Below are 17974 nucleotides of genomic sequence, written 5' to 3'. Positions count from 1 at the left end.
TATATTTTTATATCATATTTTTGTTTGCCTACAATTATTGGAGTTCCTTGTTGACATTTTGAGGAACATATGGTACTTTATTATGTTGCCTCTGCCTGTCTGTCTGTCTGTCTGTCTGTCTGTCTGTCTGTCTGTCTGTCTGTCTGTCTGTCTGTCTGTCTGTCTGTCTGTCTGTCTGTCTGTCTGTCTGTCTGTCTGTCTGCCTGCCTGCCTGCCTGCCTGCCTGCCTGCCTGCCTGCCTGCCTGCCTGCCTGTCTCTATCTATCTATCTATCTATCTATCTATCTATCTATCTATCTATCTATCTATCTATCTATCTATCTATCTATCTATCTATCTATCTATCTATCTATCTATCTATATAGATATATCTATCTATCTATCTATCTATCTATCTATCTAATTATCTATCTATCTAAATTGAATACAACAATGAATGACGTATATTAATACCATTAGAATCATGTCATTGTGTTTCACAGTCAAAATAAAAATCTACACCCCTCCTCCACGACACGCACACTCCACCCATTGGCTCTTTGGAGCCGTCAATCTCCGCGTCACCACCTTTAGCGTGCCTAGCTAACGCATCTCGGCGTTTCTCTATTGGGTGCAACCCTCCCCGCCCACACCCCCTGCTCGGCCAATCGGAGCCGCGGAGCCCCAGGCCACTGATTACAAACACGGAAATAACAACAAGAAGAAGCTCCCTCTGCTTCTTCTTTATTTCTCATCATAGTTATTCATTAATAAAATAAAAACGATATCAAAACAAGTGACCTCACGAAGCTCCGCGTGGTTCCATGGAGCTGCTACAGCTGCTGTCATGGATGTGCATCCTGTTCACCGTCGGGATGTTCTCCACGGGACTGTAAGTTAAATAATAATAATTATAGCCTAAAGATTTTAGACTCTCGTGGATGCATTTGATTGATTCTGACATTCATGTCAGAATCGATTCTGACATTCATCATGTCAGAATCGATCAAATACATCTACGAGAGTGTACTCTAAATCTTCAGGCTGTAAGTTAATGCGAAATCAAAGTGAAAACTCAATTTTAAACCCTCCGTCGTACGAGGGTGTCGTGCCACTGATCTCCTAGCCCACAGCGTGTCATGGTGTGATGATGGAGTGTGGAATGGAAGCTTTGTTTGTCTGTGCTGCTCTCTCTCTCTCTTTGGCGTGTTTTTGCAATAATAATGTCAGAAGTGACAGCTCCACACCCCGAGGCGTGTAAAGTCAGTATCTGTATATCTGTATAAATAAACACAATCTGATTGAGACTGTCAACCCAGTGGAATGAATCAAATCGGATAAAATAAATAAATAAACACAATGTGATGATATCATATTGAAGTGAACCCATTAGAATTAACCCTGCAGTCTGATTGAATAAACACATTTATTTATTTTAATAACCATTTTATCATTTATCATTTAATAATTTTATGTTTTCTTTCTTCGTAAATTACATTTCCCGGGTGGGTGGTGAAGTTTCAGCCAACCAGGGAGAGTTTATCTCATTTATCAGCTTCAATCCTATAGTGTAGTTTCAGAACTTTCAGTTCCAATGTTCAGTTCGGCTGTTTTCTTTGTGTCATTACTTCCAATAACACATCTTGCTTATCCTGTATATCCTGTGTGAGTTCTTCCCGTCCGAAAAATCATTTTCTGCTTCTCAGAGCAGGAGAGACGTGGAGACTACGGTCACTGAACAAACACGCTGTAGCAATGAGCACAATCACAATATATAGAGCTATAGTATATAACACTTATTTTAACAAAGACATGTCACTTACCCTACCTTTTTAAGAGTAGCTGCAGATGGTAAATGGTGCATTTATAGAGCAACCTTTATCCAAGGCGCTTTACATATATTGTGCATTCATACACTAATGGCGGAAGAAACCATGCAAGGCACCAACCAGCTGAGCACATCAGGAGCAATCAGGGCCCAGGGTTCAGTGTCATGCTCAAGGACACTTCGACACTAACTCTGGGGGAGCCCGGGTTTGAACTAGCAACCTTGCGGTTGCCATCCAGCCACTGTACCCCTGAGACACCGCTGCCACCAACTGTATACTGTGTATATATACCTAAGGTGTGGCAGCAATAGAGCAGTAACAGATATTGAACACAGGCCTTTGTGCAAATAGTCTCATGTTGTGTGCAGACAGACGAGACATAAAGGAAAGTAGACCACTATAGACCAGTGGTTCCCAAACTCTTCAGGTCGAGACCCCAAAAAGAGAGATTAGATATTTTCCCCCGAGACCAAAACTAGTGAAAATAGTAGATCTACAATTTAGTTGCTGTGTGAATTAATTCCCCCCCCCCCCCCCCCCCCCAGTTTCCCTCTCCCAAACACGGGCCAGTTGTGTTGGTATAGACGCCAGACAAAGCCGGATGCACCACTGTGGATTTGATTTGGAACCCACAACCTCCGTGGCAGTGGGCAATGTGGGCATGGACTTTACCCCGGGGCGCCTCCTAGAACACTGCTTCTCAAACATGTTCAAGTGAAGGACCCCCACATTTGGCCGGAGCAGTGGGCCCCCTTTTGAAAAGGTTTTGAATTTGAATGAATAGTTTATTTCGGTACTTACATTTTTAAAGACAGTTGTGTTATAATGTCAGGTTTAGCACCGAAAAGGTGTAGGCTGAAGCCAAAGCTTATTATGCCTACCCTTTTTAAGAGTAACATTAGTTACTGACAAAACAAAAAACTAAGTAAGAAAACAAAAACGAAAAAAAGAAAAAAAAAACAACAAAAGAAAAACAGTTTTTTGTGTCAGGTTCCCCCAGGAGAGAAGGTTTATGAAGAAAAAAGAAAATCGTGCTGTGACAGTAGCGTTTCCAGGAATTACATTTTGGGCATGCAAGATGTCCCCACCCCCCCTCCCGCACAATCAAAAGCAGTCTACAGAGGCTGAAAGGCATGCATTTGCAAATTTGCATTCCAATGTGAATTGAGGGGCACTCTCTTCTACAACGCACAGTGGCCAATCAGCTTCTCACTAATATATAGTTCTCAGGTCTGGTGTTTGTCCTCTTTTCTTTTTTCTCAGTGTATGGATGGATAATTGGACAAGCAGAAATGGATTTCCGCAATTAGAGATATATGCCACTGTGCTGTGAAGCTTGTGCACCACTAGAGAAAGTCTTCCATTTCAAAATGATCAATGATGAGGATGATGATTGCTTTTTGCTGACGATAGTGGCCTTGAGTCTTGAACCTGAATATATGCTCCGTCATTCCGTACGGCGCGTCGCTCTGCTATTTGACAGTCGTGTGCCACTGTCTTATAGTTTTAGTATGTTGTGTCACGCTGTCCAACTCAACGGAGATGAGAAGATGATTAATAATGACTCAGTGATGGGGGACATTCTGAGAGGTGTTGGTGATGTACTTCCCCGTTCATTATTTTGCCAGCTGTGCGCGCACACACACACAGACACACACACACACACACACACACACACACGGCTGGTCTGTCAACCAAATGCATTGCTCCTGTAGTGTAGAGGATGTGGCTTGCTTTAATAGTGCTCACTTCGGCAAAATAGTAATACGTGTGTGTGTGTGTGTGTGTGTGTGTGTGTGTGTGTGTGTGTGTGTGTGTGTGTGTGTGTGTGTGTGTGTGTGTGTGTGTGTGTGTGTGTGTGTGTGTGTGTGTGTGTGTGTGTGTGTGTGTGTGTGTGTGTGTGTGTGTGTGTGTGTCAGGACGGACCTAAGGAAGATGAGAGCGACAAAGAGTGCTGACAATGTCCAGTTCCTGCCGTTCCTCACCACCTGCCTCAAGTAAGTGTGTGTGTGTGCGTATGTGTGTGTGTGTGTACTGTCAGTGTGTAAATACTTAGTGTATTGTTGATTGATGATTTATGCATGTAAAAACATGTTTTTCAGCAAATACCTTAGTTATGCCAACATTGTTCTTATGACTCAATGAAAAAATACCACACAGAAAAACCCTTAAAAAACGGCCTCCCCCTGGCCAGCCGGGGAGCCTGATGGAGGGGAAAGGAACTGGTTGTAATAACATGTTCCTTCCACGCGCTACGTCCAACCAGGGAAACTCCCCCTGTCAGGTGTAAAGGAGCAACCTGGACACTCAGGCATGAAGGAAGCATGAGTTCAAGTCCGTTGCTCTCCCCTTGTCCCCCATATATGGGGACTAGGTTGGTGGAGGGTGTGTAGAGGCCAGGATCACATTAGATAATTGACACAGGGGTGAAAAATGGGTTACAAAATCGTGGGATAAAAAATATTAAAAAAAGAAAAACCCTTAATCTGCATATTCACGCAAGTGGCTAAATACTAGTGTGTGTACTGTACAATACAGCTGTCTCTCAGTTCACGCAATTGGCTAAATATGTTTGTTTTTTTTACAAAGGTTTACGGCATTTTCTTTATTATTATTAACTGTAGTCCTACTAGAACCCAAGGAAATGCTGAAACTAGTAGCTGAAAGCAGTAAATGAAAAGAATAAAATAAATAACAGTACACTCATCTTTTACTAATCTATAACGTGAACCTTGGTTTAAAAAAAACAAAACAACTTGTCCATGTCTCAAAGTGGCGTCCAGTATCTGGGTTATAAGTCGCTCTGGATAAAGTGTAATAAACCATTACCATAATGAACCAATTGTAAATAAACCGCGAACCTGCTCCCATACGGGTATGGGGGGGGGGGGGGGGGGGGGGGGGGCAGTGTCTTGTGTTTTCCGAGCGGAAACGTGAAGACCTCTGGTCACAGTAGAATGTCTGTTCTCTCCTCCAGGGCTGGTTGTATTATGGGATGTTTCTAACGGTACTCTCTGGTCTCTCCTCCAGTAACCTGGGCTGGTTGTATTATGGGATGTTTCTAACGGTACTCTGTGGTCTCTCCTCCAGTAACCTGGGCTGGTTGTATTATGGGATGTTTCTAACGGTACTCTCTGTTCTCTCCTCCAGTAACCTGGGCTGGTTGTATTATGGGATGCTGAAGAGAGACGGCACTCTGGTCCTGGTGAACACCATCGGAGCCTTGCTGCAGTTCCTCTACATCACCTCCTACCTCTACTACAGCAAGCACAAGGTCACAACTCCACCCGTAACACCTACCACCTAATGTACTACAGCAAGCACAAGGTCACAACTCCACCCATAACACCTACCACCTAATATACTACAGCAAGCACAAGGTCACAACTCCACCCATAACACCTACTGCCCTAGAATACTAACTACAGCAAACACAAGGTCACAACTCCACCCGTAACACCCACCACCTAATATACTACAGCAAACACAAGGTCACAACACCACCCATAACACCTGCCTAAAATACTAACTACAGCAAGCACAAGGTCACAACTCCACCCATAACACCTACTGCCTAAAATACTAACTACAGCAAACACAAGGTCACAACTCCACCCATAACACCTACTGCTTAAAATACTAACTACAGCAAACACAAGGTCACAACTCCACCCATAACACCTACTGCCCTAGAATACTAACTACAGCAAACACAAGGTCACAACTCCACCCGTAACACCCACCACCTAATATACTACAGCAAACACAAGGTCACAACACCACCCATAACAGCTGCCTAAAATACTAACTACAGCAAACACAAGGTCACAACTCCACCCATAACACCTACTGCCTAAAATACTAACTACAGCTAACACAAGGTCACAACTCTACCCGTAACACCTACCTACCACCTAATATACTACAGCAAACACAAGGTCACAACACCACCCATAACACCTGCCTAAAATACTAACTACAGCAAGCACAAGGTCACAACTCCACCCGGGCCGTAACACCCACCACCTAATATACTACAGCAAACACAAGGTCACAACACCACCCATAACACCTACCACTTAATATACTACAGCAAACTTAAGTTTATTTACATGAAGTCTACACAATTAGAGAATTTAGAATAATTGTTATTTTGATCAACGTTTGCCTGTTATCTCTCCTATGGTACCAACAACAATACAGCATGGAAATGTGGGCATATCTTTTTTTAGTTTTAGCCCCTGCAAGGCTAAATGTCATCAAATGGTGGTCCGTGGCTCAAATGCAGAAAAAATAATGGGCTTTGATATGACAAGGGTTTACATAAGTAAGTAAGTAAACACTTAGTTACTTTCCACCACTGTCTGTGTTTGTGTGTACTCACTGTGTTTTTATTGTGTGTGTCTGCGTAACAGAGGCGTGTGTACCTCCAGACGCTGTGTGCCTCGGCCGCGCTGGCGGCTGGGTGGGTGTACTTCGCGGTGCTCCTGCCTCCGGGGGAGTCTCGTCTGGACCAGCTGGGACTGACCTGCAGCCTGGTGACCGTCAGCATGTACATGTCCCCTCTCACTGACCTGGTACGACCAACACACACACACACACACACACACGCACGCCATTTTGGAAAGAACTTGGGCCCCTTCCCAACTTTCTTCACAGGTGTTGCTGATGATACTAATGAAGACCCAGTTTATTTACGGTAGTTCCATTCTGGTCAAACAGAGTCAGGGTGCTGCTGTTGTGCATGTCTGCTCACTGGAAACGCTCTGCTACGATCTGCCATTCACTTTATGCACGCACATACACCCTCTATTGCTATCATCGAAGCGGCCCGGGAGTAGGAAGATTTATTCTGTGTGCATTCAATTCAAAGGGCTTTATTGGCATGACAAAACATGTCTTTAGGTACTAATAGTGACAACCTATACACACACACACACACACACACACACACACACACACACACACACACACACACAGACACACACAGACAGACACACACAACATCCGTGTCTTTCAGCACGGACACGATTGTTATATTAGGTACTAATAGTGACAACCTATGTGCACACACATGTGCACGCACACACAGACTAAAGATGCACGGATCGTGGGTATATCTGCGGATCCCGCAGGGAGGAGCGCATCGTTGCTAACGGGTGTAAACCTCATTATGTCCAATGTTTGTGTTGCAGATTTTGGGCTTGTAGAGCTGCTATATATATATATATATATATATGAGAAACGGGGTTTCTACCATACAGCTGTCTGTCTATTTATGTACTGTACAACATGTTCTTCAGTACACAGGTCTCTCTACCAGCGCCACAGCGCTCTGTGCTGTTTAATACAGCTGTCTTGTTCTTCATGGCTTTATATCTCATCCTGTTTGTCTCCTTCTCTCTCAACCCTCCTCCCCCCGTCGGTGTGATCCTACTTAATGTTTCCTGTCTTTCTTCCTCTGCTGCGTGTTTTCCTGTTGTTGTTCTGGCTCTGTTTGTGTCTCCTGTCTCCGTGGCGACACACAGGGACTCTGCGTTGTCCTCCGTCTGTCCGTCCTATGTCTCAGCATGTGTCTCCTGTCTCCGTGGCGACACACAGGGACTCTGCGTTGTCCTCTGTCTGTCTGTCCGTCTGTCCGTCTGTCCGTCCTATGTCTCAGCATGTGTCTCCTGTCTCTGTGGTGACACACAGGGACTCTGCGTTGTCCTCCGTCTGTCCGTCTGTCCGTCCTATGTCTCAGCATGTGTCCTCTGTCTCTGTGGTGACACACAGGGACTCTGCGTTGTCCTCTGTCTGTCCGTCTGTCCGTCCTATGTCTCAGCATGTGTCTCCTGTCTCTGTGGTGACACACAGGGACTCTGTGTTGTCCTCTGTCTGTCTGTCCGTCTGTCCGTCCTATGTCTCAGCATGTGTCCTCTGTCCGTCCGTGTTGACACACAGGGACTCTGCGTTGTCCTCCGTCTGTCCGTCCTATGTCTCAGCATGTGTCTCCTGTCTCCGTGGTGACACACAGGGACTCTGCGTTGTCCTCTGTCTGTCTGTCTGTCCGTCCTATGTCTCAGCATGTGTCTCCTGTCTCCGTGGTGACACACAGGGACTCTGCGTTGTCCTCTGTCTGTCTGTCTGTCCGTCCTATGTCTCAGCATGTGTCTCCTGTCTCCGTGGTGACACACAGGGACTCTGCGTTGTCCTCTGTCTGTCCGTCCTATGTCTCAGCATGTGTCTCCTGTCTCCGTGGTGACACACAGGGACTCTGCGTTGTCCTCCGTCTGTCCGTCCTATGTCTCAGCATGTGTCTCCTGTCTCCGTGGTGACACACAGGGACTCTGCGTTGTCCTCCGTCTGTCTGTCTGTCCGTCCTATGTCTCAGCATGTGTCCTCTGTCCGTCCGTGTTTCGTGTCTCATCACGTCCAGTAGGCCTGTCACAACAATAGTATATACATATAGTATAATACGTACCCACTCGTCTGATAGCAGTTATCGTCAGATAATCGCAATTGATGATTGTAATCGTCGTGATGTTGAGAATAGAGTTCTCAACGGGCCCAAACATGAAGGCCCGGCCCCGCCCTACCCGGTCCCTAACTGGGCCGGCCCGAGGGCTCGGCCCGACCCTAAGAATTACCATAATGTTGAGCCCGAAGCCCGTAAAAGGCAGACTAAAAAAAGAAGGGGGAAGAAAGAAACGGCACTAAATGGCTAGCACGGCGGGGGCCGTGGGTTCAGTGTGAGAGAGAGGGAGAACGGAGTTCAACTGACTTATCGCAGAAATAAAGGATTATGTACTGTAACTCACGTTAGGCTGTTAATGTTCCATTTCCATCATTCTAATGGATTCCAGTGGTGATGAATAAACATGAATAGCAGAGAAAGCACGCTTTAGTTTCCTCTGAAGTGACGCAGTTATGTCCAAGTATTGTCCCCGTTCGCAAAGTGCAATCATTCACCGTTGTGCAACAGTCCCGAACGGAGCGACAATATTATTATATCAACTGCCAACTGGCTACTGTAGTTTACCAATCAATCATTGCCTCTTAACCCAAATACATACACGCGTAATGTGCGTCACAGACAGTGTCCAAAAGAAGAAACATATACAAACCATCCATGCACCGCTCATGGCGTGTCTCGACAGCTTACAGATCTGTTATTTTGGGCACATAATACTAAGCATTTTGGAAAATCAAATAGCCTGTAGCCTGCAGTGGAGCTTATGTTTTATAGCGTTTACAGAGTTATCACTTATATGGATTCGTTTGGTGACGTTGATTAATGAAAAGGTTATTCATCGCAGCCGGCTGGGTTTAACGAGATAGCTCAGTGCCGGAAACCTGACAGTTCCAAAATGAGCTATCCGATTGATCTTATAAAACATTTAAGCATGTCCACTCCTCCCTGTGACAAGTGAATCGCCTAGCGCAGCCCTCTTCATAATAAACACATACATGTATACTCACAGAAATGCTATTTTTGTTATACTAACATTATTATTATTATTTATTTATTTATTGTAATCACGGAAAATCACCGAGCCCGAGGCTCGGCCCAGCCCGGCTAATTAGCATAATGCTTGGGCCCTCTGGAGAGAGAGAGAGATATAGATATAGATAATAGATATATAGATAACGGTCAGTATGTTTTCAGGTGGGGATAATTCGCAGCAGAAACCTGGAGTGTCTGTCCTTCTCTCTGACGGTGGCTACGTTCCTCACCTCCACCTCCTGGGTTCTGTATGGACACCAGCTCCATGATTACTACATCATGGTGAGACACACACGCACACACACACACACACACACACACACACACACCTCCACCTCCTGGGTTTTGTATGGACACCAGCTCAATGATTACTACATCATGAACCCCAAATTGCTCCCGATGTGCTGGTTGGTACCTTGCATGGCTTCCGCCGCAATCGGTGTATGAATGTGTGAATGTAATGCACAATCTATTTAACCCATTCTGTCCGGGAACCCATTTTGGTGTTAGCACTATGTTATGCTTTAGCTATTGAAAAATAGCAGATCTACAAGCTCATAGCGCGCCACCGAGTGGCGCGCTACGAGCTTGTAGGTCTGCTATTTTTGAAAAATCGAAGAACGACTGACATTTTTAGAATCTGATCTCAGGTCAGAATGGGTTAATCAGACCAGTGTGTGTCCAGTGGAAACCTCGTATGAATCTGATCTCAGGTCAGAATGGGTTAACCAGACCAGTGTGTGTCCAGTGGAAACCTCGTATGAATCTGATCTCAGGTCAGAATGGGTTAAAGCGCCGCTATATAAATGCACCATTTACCATTTATGGTGAGACTCACACACACACACACACACACACACACACGCACACGCACACACAGCCAGACTAATACAAACTCAACAAACATATTCAGGGGCACCACCAAGCCATATCGTGGTGGACAAGATTAGATTTTTGTATAATATTACCACTGAGTAGATAACTCTTCATGTGACTCAGGGTGCAAATCAAATCATATCATTTAAATAACGGTAATGGGTCGCACACACACCAAGACTGCATTTCAGTAATTTATTATGTCTCCTGTCCAAAAATGCAAGAATAAATTGTCTCCTGTCCAAAATGCAAGAATAAATGACTGAAATGCAGTCTTGGTGTGTGCGCCCCGTTACCAATAATATTCCCGGTAATAGGCAGAGAATGGGGAAAGCAGCTAATAGGATATTTGACCAACTATTATATCGTGGTGTTTTAAGGACCACATGGTAGACATTATGACCGGGCGGCTGTTTGCTCAGGAGGTAGAGCAGGTCGTCCAATAATCCGTGGGTCGGTGGTTCGAATCCCGGCTCCTCCTCTTGTCTACATGTCGAAGTGTCCTTGGGCAAGACACTGAACTGAACCCTGCATTGCCTCCAGTGGTTGCCACCATTGGTGTGTGGATGTGGGAAGTGAGGACACTGGTGTCGACTGTTCGCCGCTTCACTTCCCAATGTATGAATGAATGGACCATTGTAAGCGCTTTGAGTAAGCACGAAGTGCATAGAAAAGCGCTATAAAAATCTATTATTATTATTATGTAAATATAAATGTGCTTGTAGATAATATCTCGAACTTATATAGCACTTTTCTGAGTACCCAAAGACGCTTTACATGGGGGGGGGGGCTTTACAGAGGTAACAACAAATTAAAAACAACTTTAATAGAAAAAGGAAAAATAACACTAAAAGCTAAAGAACATTAAAAGACAGTGAAAAGGGTTAGCTAGGGAAGGCAATTTGTGAAGAGGTGGGTTTTGAGGGTGGATTTGAAGGTTTGAAGGGTGGGGGCATCTCTGAGTGCCTTAGGGAGGGCACTCGGATCATCTATTTTCTCAAGTTATTTATACATTATTTGTGTGTGTGTGTGTGTGTGTGTGTGTGTGTGTGTGTGTGTGTGTGTGTGTGTGTGTGTGTGTGTGTGTGTGTGTGTGTGTGTGTGTGTGTGTGTGTGTGTGTGTGTGTGTGCGTGTGTGCGTTCCAGGTTCCAAACACACCCGGTATTTTCACCAGCGTCATCCGACTCTTCCTGTTCTGGAGCCTCGCACCAGCCAATCAGAGCGTGCCATCCTTTAAACTCATCCAAATCTGATTGGGCGGGACTCGATGGGCGGGACTCAATGTCAGTTCTCTTTTTCTTATTATTATTTTCATATCCAATGAAATGAGTGGCAATGTGGAGAAACAAGCTCCTATTGGATAAAACTGAGGATTATCTGCTGAATGCATTTTTGATAAACGGACAGTTTGCACGTTTTTTTTTGCAGGGGGTGGATAACGTTCTTTAATATTTACTCTAATCCAATTATAGGTTCTGTTTAACCACTTCCAACCTGGCATCCATGTTTGTCATTGTGGGGGAAAATTGTAAAAAAAAAAGGTAAAAAGAATATCAGATCTGAAAGGTCACAGTGTGACTTTTGAAAGTGTTTGCCTCTGGTTGAAAGTAGTTAAATTAAAGCTCAAATTCAACTACAACTCCTGAACATCATATCATCCAACTCTGTACTAACGGTACTTGTGTTGAACGGGAGACAAACTTTGAAAGAAACGTGTCACTATTCCAGTGGTCCGCGGAACCTCTGGGTTACTTGAGGGGGAGGCATACTTAGTTTAGACTAGTCATTGGTTAGACAAGGTTGGTGAGAGGTGCGTTAAGGGTTGGGAGAGGGTTAAGGTTAGGTTTAGGTGTGCTGCCCCGTGGGAGGTTAGGGTTAGGGTGAGAGTTTTAGATTCAACCCCAGTGGAAAAGGGGCCTGAGAGTGTACACATGGACCCTTACAATTCTGTAACTCTGAGAGTGTACACATGGAACCAAATGGACCCTTACAATTATATAACTCTTGAGAGTGTGTACATATGATAACTAAATGCACCCTTACAAGTCTGTAACATTTTCTGTAACATGTTATACTCTGCATTATAGGCCCGTAAACAGGCCTATAATGATCACTAGTGGTCCCCGTAGCACCAGTGGACTACTAGAATTATAAGAGGACAGCCCTGATTGGTTGCTGCTCTGTTAGGAGGCGTGTCTGGTGTTGTCTAGTGCCTTATGTCCCGGGGTCCTCCGCCCCCCCCAACGGGAAGCGGTTAGATCGTTGTTCCGTGACTCATTCCGATCATGTCGTTATAGCTCTGCGTTGTGTTGCTACGCCAACTGTTGACCGGTAACCAGGGCAACGGTTACGCCCTGATGTATATATACTCTGTTGCTCGAAATAGCCGATATTTTAGTGAGTACTTGTATCAGCACATGCCTCATGTGTTACTGTATATTAATATACCTATTGTCTCATCAAAGCTATCTACAGATTTGATGAGAACGTTTCTCTCATAACGCTACCTTTTAAGTAAATCCATAATTGTTTACACACTGATAAATTATATCAGCTATTATTTGACTTATTTGATTATTTCGGTCTTATGCAGTCAATTTCTTCTTTATTATTTTTTTTACCACTTTCAGAACCTGCCATCCCGCTTGGGCATGACATTTTCACCTGAAAAACTTTATTTTTTAACTTTTAATACAATTAAGCTCATGATTATTTTGTATCTATCAAAACATTTGTGTTAGTTTGTAAATGGATTGCTGTTGAAGTTAAATGTTCTCAATTAGAAACGTTAATCAAACCTTTTTAAATTGCACTGTTTTTTCCCCCCTATTTTATACTTTGTCACATGACAAAAGTAGCAAAACAAATAACTTGGCTGCCAGTCTCCTCGTCTGTCTGTGAGTTTTATGAACTTTGAACCAATGAAAAGTTATAATCAAGAGAGCTTGTGAGTTCTGACTAAATAATAACTACCGTGTGTCCATTTGGTACACAGGCTATTCTCTTTACCCCCATTTCCTGAAAACTAATGTTTTTGTTTTGAACATTCAAGGTTTCCACCTGGCAGCAATATTATATTTTGGAACATAAGAAATATAAAGTGTATATATAATATACAAATGCTTCAGTATACGGTATGAGTTCCTCTTGGGTCCACTTGAAGTGCCTCTAGTGCACATATATATACTGTAGTTTAGTGCCTCTAGTGCACATATACTGTAGTTTAACTTTCATGTAATTCCTCTATACTAAAGCAGGGTTTCTCAAAGTGGGTCCAGAGGGGTTTGCCTCCGAAAGTCCGAATATATTTGGAATTCATCAACATCACTTCAATTTAACCACTTAGACTTAGAGAGACTCTACACTTTGGGAAACGGACCTGACCTAAACTGTACTTGGCCCGTTCTTTTTCAGCCTATACAGTACACAGAGGGTTATATTTCCGTTCATGCAAAACCTCTTATACCTCAACTACTTTGCCTTTTTTTGTTTTACTATTTATGAAAAACATTTTTGAATAGTTATAATAGCCAATCTACAGTGACACGTTGTGAGCTTGTAGATTGCCAATTTAACTATTAAAAAGAAATCCAAAAAAGGCAAAATAGTTTAGGGATAAGGTGTTTTAAATAGAGCCGAAAGTCTCTTCGCCAAAAAATGCAGATAAACAAGCTGTGAGCTTGTTTATCTGTTATTTTTGATAAATCCCCCGCCCGGAATAGGGATGCTGGGGTTAAATGCCCAAGTATAAAAGTTATTTTCAACTCTACTAAATGGAAACGGATGTTCTCTCAAAGTTGTCCTCGTGACATACTGTGTCTTCAGGGGGTAAGATTTACATATTTGACGTAAATGTAAGGTGTTTTTAAAGTAAATTCAAAAGGTTATGTACAGTGCCCTGAGCCAAACCTCTCGCTCTAAAGGTCAGTTTATGCTTTGAGGTGGCAAATACCGTGTCACAACACGTGTCACAAATACCGTGTCACAACACGTGTCTCACCAAGTCCTGAGTTGTGAGCGTTAACCCATTTAGACCCGAATTAAAAACATTCACTTTGAAAGAATATATATTCAAAGATTTGCGCCCCATTTTTACGATTTTTCAAAAATAGCAGACCTACAAGCTCGTAGCACGCCACTCGGTGGCGTGCTATGAGCTTGTATAGATCTGCTATTTTTCAATAGCTAAATTATAACATAATGTTTAAAACACCAAAAGGTGTGCGACTCGCAGACAGCCCCGCCACAAAACCCCAAACAAGACCGTGAATGTTGTCTAGTTTTCCAACCACTGGGCCGTCGGCAAATATTTCAAAAGATGTCTTTATACACGATATAATCGGCAGCGTATCGAAATCTTCCATAAAAATGCCATATCGGTATCTAATCGTTATAAAAAATAACCCCGATTCTTTTTCACCGATATTGATGACGCAATTATCTTCTGCTACAAAAAAAGGGAAATAAAACATTTCAGCAATATATAATAAAACTACACCCACCCCGACGCATCGCCATAACTAACCACTAACCCGGTCATAATTTCAATGTCGTGCATCTCTTATTTATTTTATTTTAAGGAGAAAAACAATGTCTCAAAAGATATTCATAAAATCAAAGGAATTCCATGAAAATATACAATGAAATATACAGTGAAAATCTACAACGTGGCGCGAACTTCGCGGCTATTTTCAACCACCCCCATGATGGTCACGGAGCTTACTTCATCTTCTCAACCTTTTGGCATACGCAAGGTTTTCTGAAGTTGTGCGACCGTCTTTTCCACCGGTACGCGCCACGCTCCAATGCGATACATTTAGGTCATTTTGTCGTCACTTTCATCGTGCGATCGGTTGTAAGTTGACAATTGTCGTGCAAAGCATACATTGACCTTAAAGCCCAAACCACACGAAGGGGTCGAGAGACGCAACAAAACGGTTTTAGCGTTCGTCCCAGTGGTTTGATAATATGTCCTGTCGTGAGTGGACCCATGTAGACGCAAGTCGACACAAGTGATTACATTAGTTCAATTATTTTATTGCTACAAGAGTGTGTCATATCTGCAAGTTAATAATATTTTTTGTCATAACAGTGGGCAGCTTTATTCTATAAAGGCCAGAACCATTCTGTCCTATATTTTGACAAAATGTGTATTGGGCCAGCTTTGTTTGTCGTGGTGTGTTGGGTCTTTGTCTAAAGTAAATCATTACATGTCTTTATAGTAATACTATTTTTATATATGAAATTGTATATGAGATTATATACCTATGTGGGTCAATATAAATTGGTTGCGATGAGATGTTTTCTATGGTGTCTGAATAGAATGGAGATTAGAGAGCAGATGTTCTATGATAATAAACGTTTTATACTGTTCCCTGTTGCCTTGTCATTGTTGACATTTATATGCTGCTTAAACTCTATTATATGAGGCAGCTGTGGCTCGGGAGGTAGGGCAGGTCATCCAATGATCCATGGGTCAGCGGTTCGAATCCCGGCACCTCCTGTCCACGTTGCAGTGTCCTTGGGCAAGACACTGAACCCCACATTGCCTCCAGTGGTCGCCACCGTTGGTGTGTGTGAATGTGGGAGGTGAGGACGCTGGCGTCGACTGTTCGCCGCTTCACCTCCCAATGAATGGACCATTAGGGGTGTATTAACAAACCCAGTACTGTTTTTTATTTATTTATAATAATTAACCATTTTGTCCTTTAACAAGCTATTGTTCACACCATTACCGTAACCTGACCAAAACACCACTGTGACCAGTGTGGAAAACACGCCACGTCTCGTGACACGCTCCATATATGGCCAGTACAGAATTAATTCCATATGTTGATCTGACCTCATCAAACCCTTAGATCTCCATATATGGAGCTGACCTGTTCTGACATTCCATATGTTGATCTGACCTCATCAAACCACTAATCTCCATATATGGAGCTGGCTTGTTCTGACATCGCATTGATGTTCTGACATTCACAATGTCACACCGTCCTAAAGTCGCCTCTTCGGTGCTACTGAAATTTTCTGACGAGCCGAAATCATTTCGGCACTACAGCGCCGAAACAGCGGTAAAATAGGAGTATGAATCGGCCCTTACTGAGTGGCAAAAACTACTTTCTGGCCTTCACAGCCCCATACATCCAAACAGAGAAGTCCTAATTGATTTCATTAAACATTAAACTCACTTTGCCACTTGATTTGCCACTCACTTTATATGCATATACTCTCTATTGTATGACTCAAGTACATTCACCACCACTGACAACGGTTCCATTGTTGTGAAGGAATTTGGAGCACACGTGTGCAAATTGAGCACTTATTTGTCTATTACTAGTCAATTTATTTCAACGGCTCTACTTTAATAACAAGCCATTGCTATTAGCATGTCGACCAGATGCTCAATGACATTGTAATGTTGGAGTTTGGAGACGAGAGGGGTCTCGTCTCCAGTAGCCTACTGTACTTAAGTACAATATTGAGGTATTTATACTTTACTTTACTCCACTACATGTATTTGTTTATGAGTTACTTTAGTTATGAGTTATTACTTTGTAGATTAGTATGACAAAACATGCAGTGACCACTACTTCAGCCCTATATATACATTTCAGCCATTTGAAAATTGCCGTTCTACAAGATATGATATGATATGAAGGGCATTTGAAACCTTTAAAACTACTGTATTGATACTTTTACTTAAGTCAGAAATGTGAGTACTTTTTCCACTACTATTCAGTGATGAGGTTTCTGTCGCACATGTGTGGGCTTCTAGGCTGCGTTTCGTTTTAAACGCCTTTCCGCACAACTCTCATTGGAATGGTTTAAAGCCTGTGTGCACACGCCTGTGAAGCTTGCAAACTGCTAGGCCGACTAAAAGACTTCCCACACTGGTCACATTCATAGGGTTTCTCTCCTGTGTGAGTTATCTGGTGTTCTTGTAAGTTGGAAATAGTAGTGAAGCTTTTCCCGCACTGATCACATGAAAAAGGTCTGTGTCCTCTGTGAAATCTCTGGTGGACGTTCAGGTGGTCTTTGATCCTGAAACTTTGGCCACACAGTTCACAGTGGTACGGCTTCTCCCCTGTGTGGATGCACACAGTTCACAGTGGTACGGCTTCTCCCCTGTGTGGATGCACACAGTTCACAGTGGTACGGCTTCTCCCCTGTGTGGATGCGCTGATGAACCTTGAGAGCGCATTTTGTACAGAACAACCCGTGCCACATTGTTCACAACAGAAGGGTTTCTCTCCTGTGTGAACGTTCTGGTGTATTTGAAGCGCGTTCTTCTGAGTGAAGTTTTTTCCCAAACTGGTCACAACCATAGGGTTTCTCTCCAGTGTGAATCCGCTGGTGTCTTTTCAGTACTGTACTTGTACTGAAGTGTTTCCCACACAGTTCACAGTGGTACGGTTTCTCCCCAGAGTGAACTTTTTTCCACACTGGTCACAGTTGTGGCAGACAGCAGCGTGGCAGTTTGCTTTAGCCAAGACTGGATTGAAAACAAAGACAAAGGGAATAATAGTTGAGAGGTAGCAAAATTAGGTTATTTAGGCCTTTAAAATGTTATATTGCTTAAATTGATATGCATGCCATATTCAAGACTCTCAAATGTTTGGTTTTTATTCTACTAATAGTGAATCGTTCCATCATTCATAGTTTGTCGCCAGTATAAGTTATTTATCTACACAACTAGTGAAATAACCATGATATAATAATCCATGAGACTGCTATAGTGGCATGCTGTGGTGATGGAAGTAATACTCAAAAAAAAACATAAACAAATGTCGAAACACTTGAAAC

The 17974-nt window shown here is 43.1% G+C and overlaps 1 protein-coding gene across 1 annotated transcript; it reads left to right on the top strand.

Moving 5' to 3' along the window:
- Window positions 1-686: 686 nt before the first annotated feature.
- On the top strand, window positions 687-14532 carry slc50a1 (solute carrier family 50 member 1). The gene is made up of 6 exons (XM_080768461.1): window positions 687-871; window positions 3728-3805; window positions 4959-5082; window positions 6224-6385; window positions 9457-9576; window positions 11317-14532. Exons 1-6 carry the CDS (start codon window positions 804-806, stop codon window positions 11422-11424), a joined length of 660 nt encoding a protein of 219 aa, XP_080624587.1. The 5' UTR covers window positions 687-803; the 3' UTR covers window positions 11425-14532.
- Window positions 14533-17974: the final 3442 nt, after the last annotated feature.

This window comes from Protomyctophum bolini (genome assembly GCF_963924005.1).
Source record: "Protomyctophum bolini genome assembly, chromosome: 7".
Lineage (NCBI taxonomy): Eukaryota > Metazoa > Chordata > Actinopteri > Myctophiformes > Myctophidae > Protomyctophum > Protomyctophum bolini.
Note: the sequence above shows the minus strand (reverse complement) of the source record. Positions and strands in the feature narration are given on the sequence as shown.

What these genes read in the sequence shown, in the direction of transcription:
- slc50a1 (XM_080768461.1), top strand. Translation starts at nt 804, where the DNA reads ATGGAGCTGCTACAGCTGCTGTCATGGATGTGCATCCTGTTCACCGTC. An exon ending in TTCCTCACCACCTGCCTCAA is followed by an intron (nt 3,806 to 4,958) that starts GTAAGTGTGTGT and finishes TCTCTCCTCCAG; the next exon opens with TAACCTGGGCTGGTTGTATT. An exon ending in TCTACTACAGCAAGCACAAG is followed by an intron (nt 5,083 to 6,223) that starts GTCACAACTCCA and finishes TCTGCGTAACAG; the next exon opens with AGGCGTGTGTACCTCCAGAC.